Source organism: Athalia rosae, chromosome 3, assembly GCF_917208135.1.
Source record: "Athalia rosae chromosome 3, iyAthRosa1.1, whole genome shotgun sequence".
In the NCBI taxonomy this organism is placed as follows: Eukaryota; Metazoa; Arthropoda; class Insecta; order Hymenoptera; family Athaliidae; genus Athalia; species Athalia rosae.
In genome coordinates, this window is record NC_064028.1 from 3,353,249 (window position 1) to 3,369,550 (window position 16,302).

General features: G+C 35.6%; 2 protein-coding genes across 15 annotated transcripts; one reads left to right on the forward strand and one right to left on the reverse strand.

Annotated features, from left to right (window-relative positions):
* Positions 1-24: 24 nt before the first annotated feature.
* Positions 25-14,466, forward strand: LOC105686301 (CAP-Gly domain-containing linker protein 2). Of its 14 annotated transcripts, none has more exons than XM_048653379.1 (24): positions 25-191; positions 983-1,119; positions 2,008-2,196; positions 2,387-2,438; positions 4,240-4,340; positions 4,698-4,850; positions 4,972-5,175; positions 5,396-5,594; positions 5,861-6,086; positions 6,604-6,648; positions 7,754-7,894; positions 7,988-8,152; positions 8,599-8,619; positions 9,010-9,190; positions 9,422-10,081; positions 10,207-10,328; positions 10,404-10,716; positions 11,035-11,186; positions 11,339-13,119; positions 13,284-13,374; positions 13,465-13,540; positions 13,610-13,781; positions 13,875-14,053; positions 14,147-14,466. In XM_048653379.1, the coding sequence occupies exons 2-24, from the start codon at positions 1,008-1,010 to the stop codon at positions 14,191-14,193; spliced, it is 5,382 nt and encodes a 1,793-aa protein (XP_048509336.1). In that variant the 5' UTR covers positions 25-191; positions 983-1,007; the 3' UTR covers positions 14,194-14,466. The 14 variants fall into 14 exon arrangements, with proteins under 14 accessions (XP_048509336.1, XP_048509338.1, XP_048509339.1 ...); XM_048653380.1 differs by lacking the exon at positions 25-191 and adding an exon at positions 333-552; XM_048653381.1 differs by lacking the exon at positions 8,599-8,619.
* Positions 14,467-14,747: 281 nt separating this feature from the next.
* On the reverse strand, positions 14,748-16,194 carry LOC105686309 (DNA-directed RNA polymerase II subunit RPB11). The gene is made up of 4 exons (XM_012400977.3): positions 16,002-16,194; positions 15,837-15,926; positions 15,367-15,541; positions 14,748-15,172 (listed from the first exon to the last, which is right to left on the reverse strand). Exons 1-4 carry the CDS (start codon positions 16,052-16,054, stop codon positions 15,137-15,139), a joined length of 354 nt encoding a protein of 117 aa, XP_012256400.1. The 5' UTR covers positions 16,055-16,194; the 3' UTR covers positions 14,748-15,136.
* Between the last annotated feature and the right edge of the window lie 108 nt (positions 16,195-16,302).

Below are 16,302 nucleotides of genomic sequence, written 5' to 3' on the forward strand. Positions count from 1 at the left end.
TTCGAACGGCACAGTGCGAACGGAGTGCGAAAGGAGTGTATTTTCAATAGCGCTTAGTATCCGTGCGCTAAAATAGGCTAAAATAGTGTCAAACGATGCCTCGATGGCATAAAGTGATGGTTCGGACATTTGAATTCAGATAATCTTAAAATCGAGGTGTACCCTAGGATTTAACGAAAATATCATAATACGTAAGATATCAATCTACTGTGAGAATGTAATTCACTAGACATGTTTTCTACATCGATGTTTTCACAAAGTAACCTCACACTCTTAGAAATGAATATATATGCGTTCTCCTCTGATGACAGTTCGCTATACAAGAGTCCGGAATTATGTGTTATATTAAAAATAGTCGGTACAGAAATGTTTCAAGGCTTTTATCGTTGGCTCGATGTTCGTATTTTTGCTCCATCCGTAACAAATGTACATACATCAATGAATTATTCACTGATACAAGTGATCTAATATTCTGCCTACATTTAAATTCATTTTCTACATTAAATGCTTTGAAAAATGAACTAGTGTCCCTCAGTGCATCATTATAAATATGTATGCAGTTTTACTTGTTTCACTATGATAACTCGTTTTGGTTAACTATTGCATCGAGCTAGAGAGAATTCGAATCATATATTGCTCTGAGACGATAGCAGATTAGATGAGATGGTGGAACGTGAATATTTATTTTGTGTGATCATTTTATCTCACGATAGTAAAGTTCAACATGTTGATAACCGTTTGGATGAATACCACCGATTTGATTTGAATCAATTTAATAATTCTTGAATAATTACACACACCACGTGACATCGCGTAAAATATCTCATATTGCGACACCCTTATCACACCTCGATATCTATGACAAAAAAACCATTTAAATCCGTGCTAGTTATATTTCTTTATTCAACTGATTTGCATTATTTTGTAGTGACATTTGTCACCAGTGATGCTGATATCTATACATCGTAGTGATCTATTTCAGTGAACGTGTAACAAGTTAATAAAATATGGCAGAGGCAAAATCATCAGGGTTACGGCTCCCATCGAAGATCGGAAGACCATGCTGTGCCGCTGGACCTAAGCCCAGTATACCACCATCTCCGCCTAGATCGCTAGCGAGTGAGTTTGAACCTTGCATGAACACTTGTTACTTTTTCAGTGCCAATATAGTCTAGAACTTAGATGTAGCATCCACTTAGATTTTTATGTGATTTGGTTTGTTCGTTAATGCAGAACTGTAGAAAGAGAGCTTCAAATGTTTTTGTTTCTGTCGAGGTTTCTGTGGATAGTAGATTGGAATAAAAAGGTATGTTCGATGCTGGTATGGTGTTATATCGAGGTAGTCACAATTTGTTCTTTGAAGAGTTCTTCAAGTTATAAAAATTTCCTCTAGAAGAGTTTCTGGTACGGCATGTAATTCATCCAAGAATGAGGATCACTATTTCTTTTTGGAACAACTACAGAGAATAATCAAAATACGATGCTGGTGAAACCAAAAAAGATTATTGTGTTGAATTATGGATTCTGACAAAAAGTGTGTCTTGTGTAATCAGTAATCTGTACTTTGCCAGCTACCGTTCCAGCTATCATGTAAAGTTGAATGAATTCGGTGAGTCGTCTTTGCCTATATTACTTCATGTTTCGCACCTAATCAAACACTAGGAACGTGTATAAATTGTTGGCGTTTTTCGTCAAACCATGGCTACTTAATAAACAGTGTTAGATGAGCGTTCATCTCACCGAAGACTGGATATTTCTTCTAGTATATATATTCAAAACTATTTGGCATCGGACTGTGGGTTGTATAGGACGTAGCAGTTTTACCTGCCCCAAATAATAATCACCCCAGTGTATCCACCTTAAAATTATTTATGCGTTGTATTTTCGCCGAGACCGCTATCCATAGTGCTGGAAATGCTTTGAATAAGTCAGACCGCTTGTATCATCGGAATAGAATTTAAGTAACGTTTAAAATAACACGTTTTTCTAAGGACAATTGTTAATTAGATTCGCGTCGATTATGTCCCCCCCACGCGATGAAAACGACCTGTCTCACGATCTTGGAACATCTCCCACAAGAGCCACAATTCCCGCGGCTCCCCGGCTTTGTAGCCTGCTGCCCGCTTTTTAAAATCCGAGAACCCACAAGTCACCTTTTCGTCATCCACCACGAAGCATCACGAATTCGATCAGCTGGTAAATGTTTTTATATTATCGATTTTCCAAACACTGTTTCAGCTTATCAGTTTTTTTCTGCATATAAAGGATTAGATCTATATTCATTTACTCCAATTTACGTGTCATTCTGAACTTTCTGATTCTTGGTCTGCGATCTTCAAAAATTCCAGCTTATCTTTATACATTTTTTTTCTTTTACTATTCTGAGGCCGAACGTGCAACTGTAATATAGACAAAAACTGTAATGCAAAGGATCAGGGGTATGTTTTCTCAAAATTATTGTTTCAAAAAATTCACCTACTCTATTCACAATTTTTTTGTCGTTATTTTAATACGGGAAATTAAAAACGCTGTTGCAACGTATTTTGTTACTGTGGAATCGTCCTGATATTGAAAATTTAAATAATCAAGCCTTTATGAGGATAACTCCAGTGCTTATCCTGACTAAGATCTTTTTATCGATCGTTGTACAACAGTATCCCCGTAATCCAGAGTACGTCATTGTTATTAATATTATTCGAACGCCCAATACTCTACATTGAACATTCTCGCTGCACCTACTCCTCGGCTTTCTGCACTTCGCGTATTACATACATGAAATTATACCTCATATCCTAGAGAGGCGGATCTTCCAGTAGGTGGGGCTCTGTTTTTTTTCAAATTTTTTGAACTCGATTTTGTCTCTCAGTGTTATTTCCTTTTTTCATTCCGATCAGTAATTACGCATACACTCACTTTACCAGCCCAACTCTACCTACCTGCCTGCATCCGATGCACTCATACTCGTTGCTCTCATCTTACCTTATTCGCTGATGGGCTTCTTAACATTGCTCGTGTGTCTCCCATAATAAAATCATGGTCACCCTGCTGAATCGCGCCCGCGATGACGCATACGATTTCTTTTGATTCTTATGCAACGTCCTTTACGAGATATGCCTGTATCGCTCCGATGCTGGGGTCTTTAATTGTCTTTCAGATTTCGAAACGTTCGACTTATAATTGCGAATTTTTACTGGGATCGTTTGACTGGTAAACCCAGGAGAGTTTCTTGCGGGATAAGATATTCTTGCGGTGGGTTTCCTATGAATGACCAAATTCACCATTAATTGATATTTCTAGCGTTATTATAATGTTAATACGAAAATTTGTTTAGCTCTAAGTCATCACTTGGAATCATGCATACGTCTAACGGGTCGAAATGGTAATAAGTATCTCTCTATTCTTCGGAAATGAACCGGAATCTTCTACTTATTCAAAGTCAAGATATTCCGAGTACAGAATGCCGGTCGCATATCTGTAAACATCTCATATCTATTGAATTTTATTTTCCAATTGTTTTCACGTATGTAACTTTAATTCGATACGAGTGTGCTTCATATTATACGGGATTCTTAGCCAATAGTTGAAAAGAATTTTTCAATAACAGCGAGCGTATATCTTTTTGGCGTGGTTTGAAAATTTTTATTGCTGTTAATAATTGGAGTATGATTACAGCGTACCTATCTGATGCAGACACCTACTTCAGATAAATAGACAGAACTACGTGTTCGTCCTACTGTACTCGGACGCCTACGATTTTCATAAATATTTAATAAAATCTTGATCAACGGATAAGTAGATTCGACGCCGATACCATTTCAGGTATCACATCTCCCACGCTGGTCATTATATCCTACACATTCTTTCCCAGTGATTTTTCATACGCATCTAATCTAATCAACAGGGAATTCTTGTTGCCGTACCTTGTGCAACGAAGAAGAGGTGATTAGTTCAAATTTTTTGTTTGAAAATGTTTCGAACAAATGTCTGTCTAATTGTCCGTTATGCACATAGTCGGAACTGAAGTTTTATAGGTACGATCGAAACGCAATTGAACTTTGTCTGGACGAAATCACAAAAAATTATTGATGAAAAAAATTGATTAATTATGAAGATATTTATAGCTTCTCTTAATTACTTTCAAGCAATGGTAGCTGGTAAGGTTGTATATGTGTCATCCCCTTTGGCTTCTAGAACGTACCTCTACGTTGTGTTGTAGCTAATTGTTGCGATGCTTTTTAGTGTCATGTGTTATGTGTTGCATGGTTCAGCAAACTCCATGGAGCACCTTTGGGAAACGCATGGTCGCCGTCTTAGCGAGGCAGGATTGCGGAGAGGTTCAGGTAGGTTCAAACCCTCACCCTATCGTTCCTTGATTCGAGATGAATGTAGATGCATCCTTTGTAAAACACCAAGTATTTGGATCCCCCTGTGTATGTAAATTGTTTTTGGCTATCCATCTCGCTATTTGTAGTCTTGGCAATCTTGTAAAGTGCTTGTGCAGAGTTTGTCATCATTGTGTGTTTAAAAGTTCATATTTTTCAATCTTGGTACAGCAAAAAAGGAGTCTTCGGCGAGTCCTCAACAATGTATATTTACTATCTCATACCTGAAATTTTCCTAAAACTGAATTGTCATTTTATTTTGAAATCGTTGAATCATTGGCCAAGACCTTGAAATAATAATTCAAATCTGGATAGATACTAGTGTGATCCTAACGGAGGATACAGACAGCTTCATAATCGGAGATCGAGTTTGGGTAGGAGGCACAAAACCCGGACTAATTGCCTACATTGGAGAGACTCAATTTGCTCCAGGAGATTGGGCTGGAATCGTACTTGACGATCCAATTGGTGAGTAATGAACAGACGAAGAAAAAACGGTGATGGATAAATGAAGTAATTTGATCCAACTTAAATACCAGCAGCGACAATTTAATGAACACTTTTGTAATTTTATCGAATTTGAAATTAGGAAAAAATGATGGATCTGTTGCGGGTTCCCGATATTTTCAATGTGGACCCAAGAGAGGTGTATTCTCTCGGCTCACCAGGCTGACGAGACAACCTTTGACCGAAGCAATGTCTTCATCTATGTACTCTTCAGCTCAAAGAGCGCCAACGTCTCCAACTGAAAGTACAAGGGGCAATCTCAGCAAGTCTATGTCACCTTCATTAAGTAAGATTCAGAAAAAAGAAACATTGCCAGAATAATTTTTAGAAGTGTAATGACTTTTGAATATTCATTTATTCAACTATTATCCAATCATGAGGCTTGAATCGAATCTCTTCAGTGGGAAAATATATTGGGCTTATTTGTACTAGAGTTATAAACAATCAGAATAATAATTTTGCGTTGCACACGACTCAGAAATAATATTGATAATGTAATCGTACAGACACTTCAACAACAAGCCTCTCCTCGATGTCGCATAGAGAGTTAAGATTAGGGGAGCGGGTAATAGTGTCCTCTAGCCAAGGTAGTAAAGCTGGTGTGCTAAGGTTCATTGGATCTACTGAATTTGCATCTGGAGAATGGTGCGGTGTCGAACTAGATGATCCAGTTGGAAAGAACGATGGAGCTGTTGGTGAAAAAAGGTGCTTTTTATTTTTCAAACAAGATATTCACTTGAGAATTGTGCTCGTAGGAGACCGCGGCTTCTTATAAACTTATAATTACCTAAAATCTTTGATTAAATTACCTCATAAAGCGAGTATTGTCACTTTGAATGTTGATCAAACTTATCTGCCAATCTTTTATTGAACCTTCCGAGACGCTCACCGCGACTTTTTCTCCTTAAGATATAACATATTTGAAATAACATTCTTCCAATGTCTAAGATTATCTTTAACTGCTTTGGTAGGTACTTTGAATGCCGTCCTAAGCACGGTCTTTTTGCTCCGGTGCACAAAGTAAGTCGATCACCATCAAACAAGAGATCGTCAACATGCGTCGTCCACAAACCCTCTGGGGCAGCGTTGAGTATGTCGCTGAGAAAGCTAGGCTCTAGAGAGTCTTTGGTTTCGGTGTCCAGTATTGCCAGCACAACTGCTAGTACCGCTGCTAAAAATGCCACAACTTCAGCTAGGGTAAGATTTGCGATGCCTGAATAAAGTATTAAAGGCCTAAATTAATCAGTCTGTGTTTTTTTAGTTGGTAGTTTTCTAGGATTTACCTCATTTACTTATCTATAGCAAAGCCACATTGTATTGTTACATTTCTTCCCAAGTTTCATTATAAATGACAAAATGATCAATGATTCATGTTTCTTGAACGATTCAATGTATGCTCTGAAACATTAATATTGTTCTAAAAGATGGGCAGGGGAGATTCGTACCATTCATCGGTGAATGTAGTTGTCCATTATTTTGTATTCATTGTTTAAAAAATAGACATCCAGCTGTTATGTTTTTTAGTACCTCTGTTAACAAGTTTTGCCTTATGTGACTGTTGCTTTATTGATAGTTACCTTTAAGTCATGATAATTTCTGTTAGTGTTTTATATTTATCGTGTATGTACAAGGTAATATAGCTATTTCGTTTATTTTAATACTGCACGAAGCATCGTTTTTCGTTTTTTTTTTTCTTCAAATTCTGAACTTTCAGAAACCTGGCTTGCGCACTTCGACACCTGTGAGAAATTCAATGCAGGTGAGACCATGGTTTTTGCCCAACACTTTGGTACAATTATAATCTTATATCATGAATCCCATGGTAGATATCCAGTAGATGTAATCAGTTTACTTTTTTAGCTTGTTAATTTTGTGTCGTATACAAAATTTGTTTTAAACCATGTTATGTTTTTGCATGTATTAAATCTGTACCTGTGTTAATAAAGGTATGCAAAGGTTCCTTCATTTCCTCCGGATTGAATAGGTATATTTGGTGGGAGTAGAATTCGTTATCCCAAAATTATTTTGTTCTGAGCAGCAAAAATTTAGATTGTTTTTGAGTATCAACCGTGCGTAGTTTCGCATATCAGTATGTTATACTATGACAGAGGTTTGTTTTAACTACTGCTATTTGAAAAACAGTTCAAACAGAGACTGAGCATCAGGGGCATGCTGGGGCATGCATTGAGATATCGTTAGCTATGGGGGAGTTGATATAGAAAAATGCAATTCTTTATAATGCATTAATGCATCGTGTCTTATGAATCAGATCCTGTAAATAACATCGATCTAAGACAGATGATGATTGCAAAAATTAATGGGAATTTGTTATTTACATTGGAAATTTTATTGACATGCAATAAAATATTTAATCATTATTTTGTTTGAAAAAAGTACTATTTGTAGTGTATATACGTATGGTCATTGACCATTACACGAATGGTTTGTTATTTTGGAATTTTAAAGTCAATTTTCAGTTTACTATTCTTATGTTTGATCATTTTTAGGAGTCACTGTATCTTTGTGATCAGAAAGTACATGTTAACGAGTGAGATTCTAGTATACTATTGTATTGTTATTTCTAGCTGAGTAGGGAATTCACATTTCGTGTTAAGCCAAACCAGTATCTAACACAATCACTCGTAGTATTTTTTTTTATCACATTTTTTACGTTTATCGAAGAAATATTTTTTTACCTATAGTTGAAGAGCAAGGCAGATAGCATTCTGAGGAAAATGAAGGATCGGCGTAGTATTTTTCATATTTGGGTTTTTAGAACATGTCTTATCTAATTAATTTGTATACCAATAGAAATCACTGTAGTATGATGAATGATTTTGATATCTGTTCACTACAATTCATAGGAGATGCTAAAGGACAAACAGATAGAAATCGAATATCTTCACAAAGAGAGAGACTTAGAACGTGAGCGGGTAACAAGGGCTGCCAATCAGGCTGATCAAGCAGAGCAAATGGTGATATTGCTACGACTAGAACATGAAAAGGTGTGTATTTTTATGAAGAATCAGGTACATTGTATTGAATCTGACGTTAAGGATTATCAATTTTTAAAGTAACATATTTATGCATCAATACAGTACCGAGAAGATATGGAAAAGAAAATTCAAGAAGCACAGTTAGCCTTGGCTAAATTATTAGATGAAAAAAGTTTATTAGTTGCACAGCTTGAAGAAGAACGCAGAAAATCTGAAGACTTATTGTTTCGCTACGAAGAGGAATCCATCAATAAGGATGACATTCAGGTATTTTGATAGATCATTTTACTGAAACATTTCACAAATACGGACAGCTGGATTGTTCATTAGTGATAAATCATTAAATTGTAGAAACACATTTCATTGTCAGTTTTACAACAACATCCTGTAACATCAACTCATACATCTACAACAACACAATAGCATGGCACAGAAGCACACGGTTATGGACGGCACTCATATAAACTTGCAATCATTTCACATTCAGCTTATAAAAAATTTTCAACGGGAATGAGGGTGGTGTAAATTAACTCATATAAACTGCCCAGAAAATTGTGAATGATATTTGTCTATAGATATGGTCAATTCTGAATTTGATTCATCAGCAATTCCGAATTTTTACTAGAACTGAAGATGATGACACCTTTAATATTTTCTGGACATGTATTTTTCAACAATAAACTTAATACGGGAAAATTATGATTTATTTTCAGGAAGAGAAGACTGCTCAAAATGTGAGTATCTGAAGTGAACATTGCTACATTACAGGAAGTTGAGGAATTGTGCTTCTGCTTAATTTTACGGTAGATTTATCACTTGGTAGAGCGTTCCATCATATGGACTAATTAATAAATTGTCAACTAACCCAGATGGGGAATCACGTTCCAGGTGCATAATCAGTAGGAAGCTTTTACTAACATGCAAAGTTTTAATATCAGTACAGGCATACATAGAATGTGAGTTAGATTGGATTAAGTGAAAATAATTTGGATGCAGCAAAGATATCAGTCATTCTTATTCTATTGAGATTTCAAAGTTATTTCGAATGTGTGTGATTATGCAATAATTTTTGCAATGCATGCAGGTATTTATTATCTGGATAAAAAATGCTCCTTTTCCCTTAGGTTACAAATACATTAAATGAAAATAAAATCAAGGAACTCGAGCAAAAACTTTCAGAAGAAAGAGAAAGGGTAGTTCAACTCGAACAGGAAAGCGTTAAATTATTTGAAGTAGAAGAAGAATTGACGAAGTTACGCACCGAACTGTCTACCACTGCAAGTCAAGATGAAAGTGCTTCCAAAGGTAAATTCAACAGCTAAGATTATTGAATCATATCAAGAATCTTTGTCTGCAGAATAATAATTGAGGGTATTAGCTGAAAAAGTGTGCGAGCACAGTATTCACTGTCATTTTGAATTTGGATATTACGGTTGTTGTAAAAAACTACGCTTGTTTCAACCAACCCTGCCTATTCGATCGGTAACAAGTTGAATTATATCTACGAATACTTCATTCAATACTGAAATATCTTAGACTTCCAGGAGCTACAGAAACTTTTGGAAGAAACGCAAAAGTCCCTCCAGCATAAAGATGAAGAAAAAAGTGTCCTTATTGCAAAGTATGATGCTGAGATAAAATTGTTACAAGCACAATTGACGGACAATGAAAATATTGTGTCACTGTTGAAGCATTCAGAATCCACAATTAAGAGTGATTTGGATCATGCTAAACAAAGCCTGGATAGTAGGAATTCAATAATTTCAGAAATGAGTCGCAAATTTGACTTCGACACAACAAATTTGAAACAAAAACTAGAGCAATATCAACTCGATATCGAGAATATTACGAAACAGAACACGGTACATGAAGAGTTGGTTGCCAAGTACGAGGAGACTATATCCGAAAAAGAGAACGTTATTAAAACTAAAAATGAACAGCTAGATGCTGAAATGAAACGCAACTTAGAAACACAACAGTTAAATTTAAAACAAATTAAAGATGACAACATGAAGCATATTGAAGAACTTTCGAATAGATTCAAAAACCAATTAGACGACAAAGAATTACAACTTGAAAAACTTTTCCTGCAACTCAAAGAAAAAAATTTAGAAGTAAAACAATTACAGACTGAGATACAAAACTTTAATTTAAGCAAAGACGATCAGCTTCAAAAAGCATCTGCACAACTTAATGGTAATTACATATAATTATCAACTTTGGACTACGGGGCTTGTAAATTTGAATTAATTCATTTTCAATTTGCATAGTACACTCTTTTTTACAAAAAAAATATACTCTTTCTACAAATTCAATTTCAGAATTGAATGGGAAGTTAAAATTATCGGATGAAAGTAACAGAACTCTTACAAATCAGATACAAGTTTTGCAATCGAAAATTGAAGAGGATTACCAAAAAAATAATCAACAAAAAAAGAGACTCGTTAGTACAGCAATTCGTTAAGTTACTCGTAATTTTCAAGATGACGTTAATGTTGTACAAATGATTAATGTGTAGGAACAAGACATCGCAGATCTTCATAAGTCGTCGCAAGAAACTTTGTCCCAGTTGAAAAACTTAACGGCAGACTTCAGCAAAAAAGAAATCGAGCTTGTCAACCTCAGTGAGAGTCGAGCGAAAGAAATTGAGAAATTGACCAAAGCCTTTACTGACCAAATTGCAGCCAAAGAACAAAATCTCACAGAGTTGACATCTGAAAGTGTTCGCATGACCGACGAACTTCAAAGCTTGCAAAAAACTATATCAAATCTGGAACTTACCATAGCTCAGAAGAATCATGAGAACGAACAGTTATTAAAAAAATATACAGGTATGAATTATTTTTTTTCTCAAAAGGCGGTATTATTCTGTCGATGTTAGATGTATTTTTACTTAGTGTTTTGAGCCAGCATCAGCAATGATGTTGGCTTAGGTTCAACAAACATCAAGTAATTACCATTGGTGTGCGGAAATCTGATATAGGTATGTATAGATATGTGCGAGAGAAGTTTCGTAATTATGATAGCATTTGAATGATACCTTTAAATCGAGCATCAAAACGCTAAGTGAAAAGGCACCTCTTGTGGTATTATCCTTTCTTTTTTTCATACAAATAATGCAAATCGTTGAACTGTGGAAAATTTTTCAGAACTGGAAAATAATCTGTCGATGGAAAAAAGGGACAAGGTTTCCATTGAGACCGAAGTACAGACGTTCACAGCTACCATCGCGGATTTAAACCAAAAATTAGTGATTGCTGAGGAAAAGATTTCTCTCCTGATCGAGCAAAAGAAAAAATTGGTTTGTATAGCATTGTTGTATATCTCACAAGAACCCTTCCCAAGCTCTACCTTCACTCCTGATATGACTGCAAAACTTTGCTCTCAGTTGATGAGATTACTACCTAAAAATAATGGAACTCACTTTGATTAATACGGATTTTTTGTTTCTAGGAGTTGGATATATCTAACTTTATAAGTTCTTCGGCTGACTCTTCAGACCAACTTACAAAATATAATGATGATCTCAGGAAGAAAGAACGGGAGTTGGATGAAGCTCATGACAAAATTCGTCAACTTCAAAATTCCTTTGACTCCACTCAAAATCAATTAGATACAGTTCAACAAGATTTGAAAAAGTCGCAACAATTGAATCAAGAAGTTAGTTTCAAGGTGGAGGAAATACAAAGACTGTATACATCGGAGAAAAAGTTGAACGAAGAGCTAACCATGCAACTTACATCCACTCAAAGTCGAGAACAAGAGCTCCTTCAAATCATTGACCAAAATAAAGAACTCAGTGTTGATCTCGAAAAGACATGCACTGAAGTTTCTCAATTGAATATTCAGTTGGTATCTTGTCGCGAAGAAATTGAAGAGCTGAGAAAGAAAAACTTAGAAGTACAGAAATTGCATGATGAAGTGATCGAAAAGTCTAATAATGAAAAAATTTCAAGTGACAAACGCATACTTGAGTTGGATGTAAAACTAGAAGAATTTTCGCAGGAACTCAAACTGTTGCAACAATCGAAACAAAAATTAGAAAATGAATTAAATGGAAGGGAACAATCCATTAACGAACTCGCTGAAAAACTTAACTGCGAGGCAGAATCTAAGGCGGATTTGAACAAATTATTGTTAGACACAAACTCCAAGCTCAGTCAAAGTGGGATGAAGATTCAAGCTCTGCAAGAGGAGATAAATGCCCTTGATAGTAATATCAAATTCATAAATGTAAAGTACAATGATTGTCTTACAGAAATAGCCCTGTTGAAATCTGCTAACGATAATTCGGCTTCAGAAGCTCAGATGAAATTGGTAACGGTCGAAAAACAATTGGCCCATATTACCACCGAGAATGAAAGTTTAACTAAATCTCTTGCACAAATATCTAAAGTCAACAGTGAACTGAATACCACATACATCGATTCAGCTGAAAATAACAAGGCTCTTAAGGGTAAACTTCTAGATATTGAGAGTCTAATTGTAACAAAAGATAACATAATTTCTGAATTGAATGCCAAACTCATTAGCATTGAGGAAAGTGCTGCACAATCAAAGAATGATTCTTCCAAGGTCAATGAAAGTTTGAAGCAGGAGCTAAACTCTGCGTTAGAAGAAAAGAGTCGTATTCAAGAAACAATAAAATCTCTCGAACACCGATTACTTGATACGCAAAATAATCTGTCGGCCAAAGAAAAGTCGGAATTAGAATTGATTTCCAAAATAGAGAATTTAACTAAGGTGCAGGAAAAATCTCTTCGAGACATGAAATGTTCGAAAGATCATGAAATTCAGCATCTGCGTAGTGAAATGGAGAAGGTAGCATCAAAAAATATGGAGCTGTCGCAAAACATGGATGCTCTAAAAACTTTGATAACTACGAAAGAGGCCGTATTGGGTGAAAGGGAATTAGTTATCGAGAAACTCAATGAAAAGATTAAGCAGATTGCAAAGCTGGAAACTGAAAAATTGAATTCTGATCAAGAATTTGAAACAAAACTCACATCACAACAATCCGAGCTAGATTGTATGAGTAAGCAGAATGCAGATTTACACACTGCCAAAGAATTTTTAACGACATCGCTGCAAGAAAAGCAGAACAGGATAAGTGCGTTGGAAGAATCTCTGAATATTGAAGAAACCAAACAACAAACGAAAAATAAAGAATTTTTGGATAAGTTAAATCTCACATCTGCGGAATTGATGCAACTGAAAGAAGCCCACTCCTTATTGTACGTTCAATATTTCACATTAGATGTTTCAGATTGCGTTGTATTTGACCGCACTATGGATGAAATTTTAGTGCTAGATGATTTCACATTAATAGTGATTTTGTGAATTTGCACCTACGTATCGAGTTTTTTCATTTTATTGATAAATGTTACATGATTTTCAGGCAACAAGAATTCAAAAAAACGAATGAAAAATGGATACAGGGACAAGAAGCTTTGAAATTAGCGACTCAGCGTCATAAGGATCTTCAAGATGTACGTTGCATACAATTGATTTCGGATAAAGTAGATGTTGGATATCGATTGTTGTTGAATTATATATTTATTATGTAAATTTCTTAACAGGTGGATGTTGTTACAAACAATCAATCCATTCATGCTGCAGGAGGCGACACAAATAAACATAAAAATAATGCCAGTAGTGAGTCCAGATTTTTTTTCTTTATACATTTTTGTGGGGAAAAAATCTAATATCTCTGTTTTAATGCAGGCAAGGACTCCAATAATGACAAATTATTAGAGGAATACGAATTGGCTCAAGGACAAATTGAATTTTTAAATTCAGTTATAGTTGATATGAAGAAAAAAAATGATGCTTTGATGTGTAAGGTAGAAGTTCTGGAAATGGGGATTCCACCCAGTGAAGCGGATGATTATAACTTGTAAGTTTTAATAACATCACCCTTTCTTATTCCTTGATCGAAGTTATGATACTTCTTGTCCTTAGATTGACCGTCATTGACTTTACGTTTTAGAAATTCGATCAACGCTAGGATAATGCCGCCCCGTTTGTTCTGCGACATTTGCGATCAATTTGATTTACATGATACGGAAGATTGTCCACGTCAGGCACAAGGATCTCCAGAGCCAGTAACATCAGCGCGAACCCCTACTAGAGGTCCGATAGAGAGACCTTATTGTGACATATGCGAGGGTAAGCGCTTATCTTTACTTTTGTTCCGACTATATCATCGTGTAACTTACAATAATATCGACGAACTGAAAATTATAATTCTATGGCTTTCAGCATTTGGTCATGACACAGCTGACTGCGATGATGGAGAAACGTTTTGACCGTACGAGCATTCTGGTTGCTTGGCGAATGTTGTCTTGCCTATGAAAATATGTTGAGTTTTCAGAGTATATTTTTGTATTGGGAATCTTACACGTAACGCTGAAGTAAGCCGAGTCTTCCTATTTGTAGTAGAATTTTTTTCCTGAAACTTAATCGAAACCTTGCAATAATGCGTTGAATCTTCTTTAATGCAGTACATGTATTTTCGTTCATCAACAATAGATCTGATACCATTGCTTAGACTTACACAAATACATGCTATATCAATTAAAGTTATAATGAATTTACCTCTGTCAGAAACCCTCGTCTAATCTAAAATTTCAAGTCCCTCAAAGGGCGAGTGAGAAAAGACTCAGACAACAAACGACGCAGTATATGGGGTAATGAATCAACTGGATAAAAATAAGTTCCACCCTGTAGAACACAGTGAATTGGATCACAACTAAGCAACTGAGAGCTAGTACATCTGGGACATATGGTAAAGATAAAAATATTAAATTGGAAATCGATCAGGAAAATATTGGGCTTGAAAACATAAATTATGCTCGGAGAATTTTGAAAATTCAAAAAGGAAATATTTAATAATTTTAGTTGTATTTATGTACACATATACATTATTGATGAAATTATGCTATCTTATAAATTATTCCATTTCTGTTAACATTATATGTCTTAGCATACTCTGAATGCAAATGTCATTCTGGACTGTATAAAGAAATCTGCTTGAGCTGTACACAGGGTCTTAGCTTCACTCATTATAAGTGTGATTACTCAAAACAGACTACGGATTTGTAGAGTTACTTTCCAATTTGTGAACAGCAAAATTGAAGAGTTTTTTTTCATTTCGTTATTTATTGATTGTCTATTAGAGTTTTTAACAGAATATAATTGACACGGTGTTATTATTATTTCAGACAGACGGGAAGAGCCCTATTTGGGCGCTCAATCCAAGCCATCTTTCTTTTCTTTTATTGCTTCCTGAAAAAATACTCTACTTAATAATACTTTCCAAAGCATCCCTGACCCTGCCCCGGTAGTTTCGAACTATTCTATTGGTAGCCGAGAGGTCTGGGACAGAGGGCTGATGTTCCATGGATATAATGACGAGCAAAAATAGAGATATCAAATGACACCTGGCCAGGAAAATAATCTAACAGACTTTTTCAACATACCTTGAATCGTTCTTCGAATAATGAAAGTTCTGCAATGAGATCAGTTATGGCATGCATGAATGCTTCATGTGGGGTATAATCAGACGTTGTTTGTATACGAATTACGAATTTATGCTCCAATGGGTGAGGCAGTTTGTATCCAGCGAACAGAACTTGTGGATCTTTCAACAGCTGGCTGAAATATGAAAATGAGTCCATCCGTTAAAATTACTTTCGTATATTCTACCGGGCTTTATACATATACAAATGTGACAACACAGTCGGTTGGAAAGCATTGCAGTAGAAATGTTGCAAAAACACATCTCAGAAAAGTGACAGATCCATTGTTACTACTTGCAGATCTAGTACCAATTGATTGATCGAAGGATAATTTTAGTTTTTGAAGACTGAGAACTTATGCCTTTAGAAATCTCTTTGAACATAGGTATGTACAACAAAGTTTGAAAGCATAGAGATTCAGACGATCTTACTTGCGAATCATGTTTCCCAGGGTGTGATCTTCTTTATTGACTGTGAAAATAGCGGCGTTTGGTACCTTCGAGTCTTGTTCTTTGATTATCCTGTACAGAAAATTTTGCCGTTCAGAAAATCTTTGTATTCTAACCTAAAAAAATACAGTTTCAACGAATACTCACTTCTTCTCTCCGTCATACAACAGAAACGATTCGAAGGTCGGTGGTGCATTCATTTTTTCAGCAAGGTAGTGCTCTGTGGTAAGTAAAAATTTGAACCAGCTCTAACGTAACAATTAATACAGTTTTAACTCAAATGGAAATGATTGTTATGACAATTGTTTGTTATGTAGCTGACAAGGAAGACAGTAGTACCAACGAATACAAAGCCACAATTTGTAGTGCGAAGCGATTTTTCAGAAGATAGAGCTAGCGACAATCATGAATTGCTGCGCCATCTTTTAGTTTGACGGACCTAATTTTG

Bases quoted from the DNA above. Each gene is read 5' to 3' on its own strand.
- LOC105686301 (XM_048653379.1), top strand. From the start codon at position 1,008: ATGGCAGAGGCAAAATCATCAGGGTTACGGCTCCCATCGAAGATCGGA. The intron at 5,595-5,860 runs GTGCTTTTTATT...CTGCTTTGGTAG, and splicing joins GGAGCTGTTGGTGAAAAAAG to GTACTTTGAATGCCGTCCTA. The intron at 11,187-11,338 runs GTTTGTATAGCA...TTTTGTTTCTAG, and splicing joins TCGAGCAAAAGAAAAAATTG to GAGTTGGATATATCTAACTT.
- LOC105686309 (XM_012400977.3), bottom strand. From the start codon at position 16,054: ATGAATGCACCACCGACCTTCGAATCGTTTCTGTTGTATGACGGAGAG. The intron at 15,927-16,001 runs GTGAGTATTCGT...TTTTCTGTACAG, and splicing joins TTGTATGACGGAGAGAAGAA to GATAATCAAAGAACAAGACT. The intron at 15,173-15,366 runs GTATGTTGAAAA...GTATTTTTTCAG, and splicing joins TATTCGAAGAACGATTCAAG to GAAGCAATAAAAGAAAAGAA.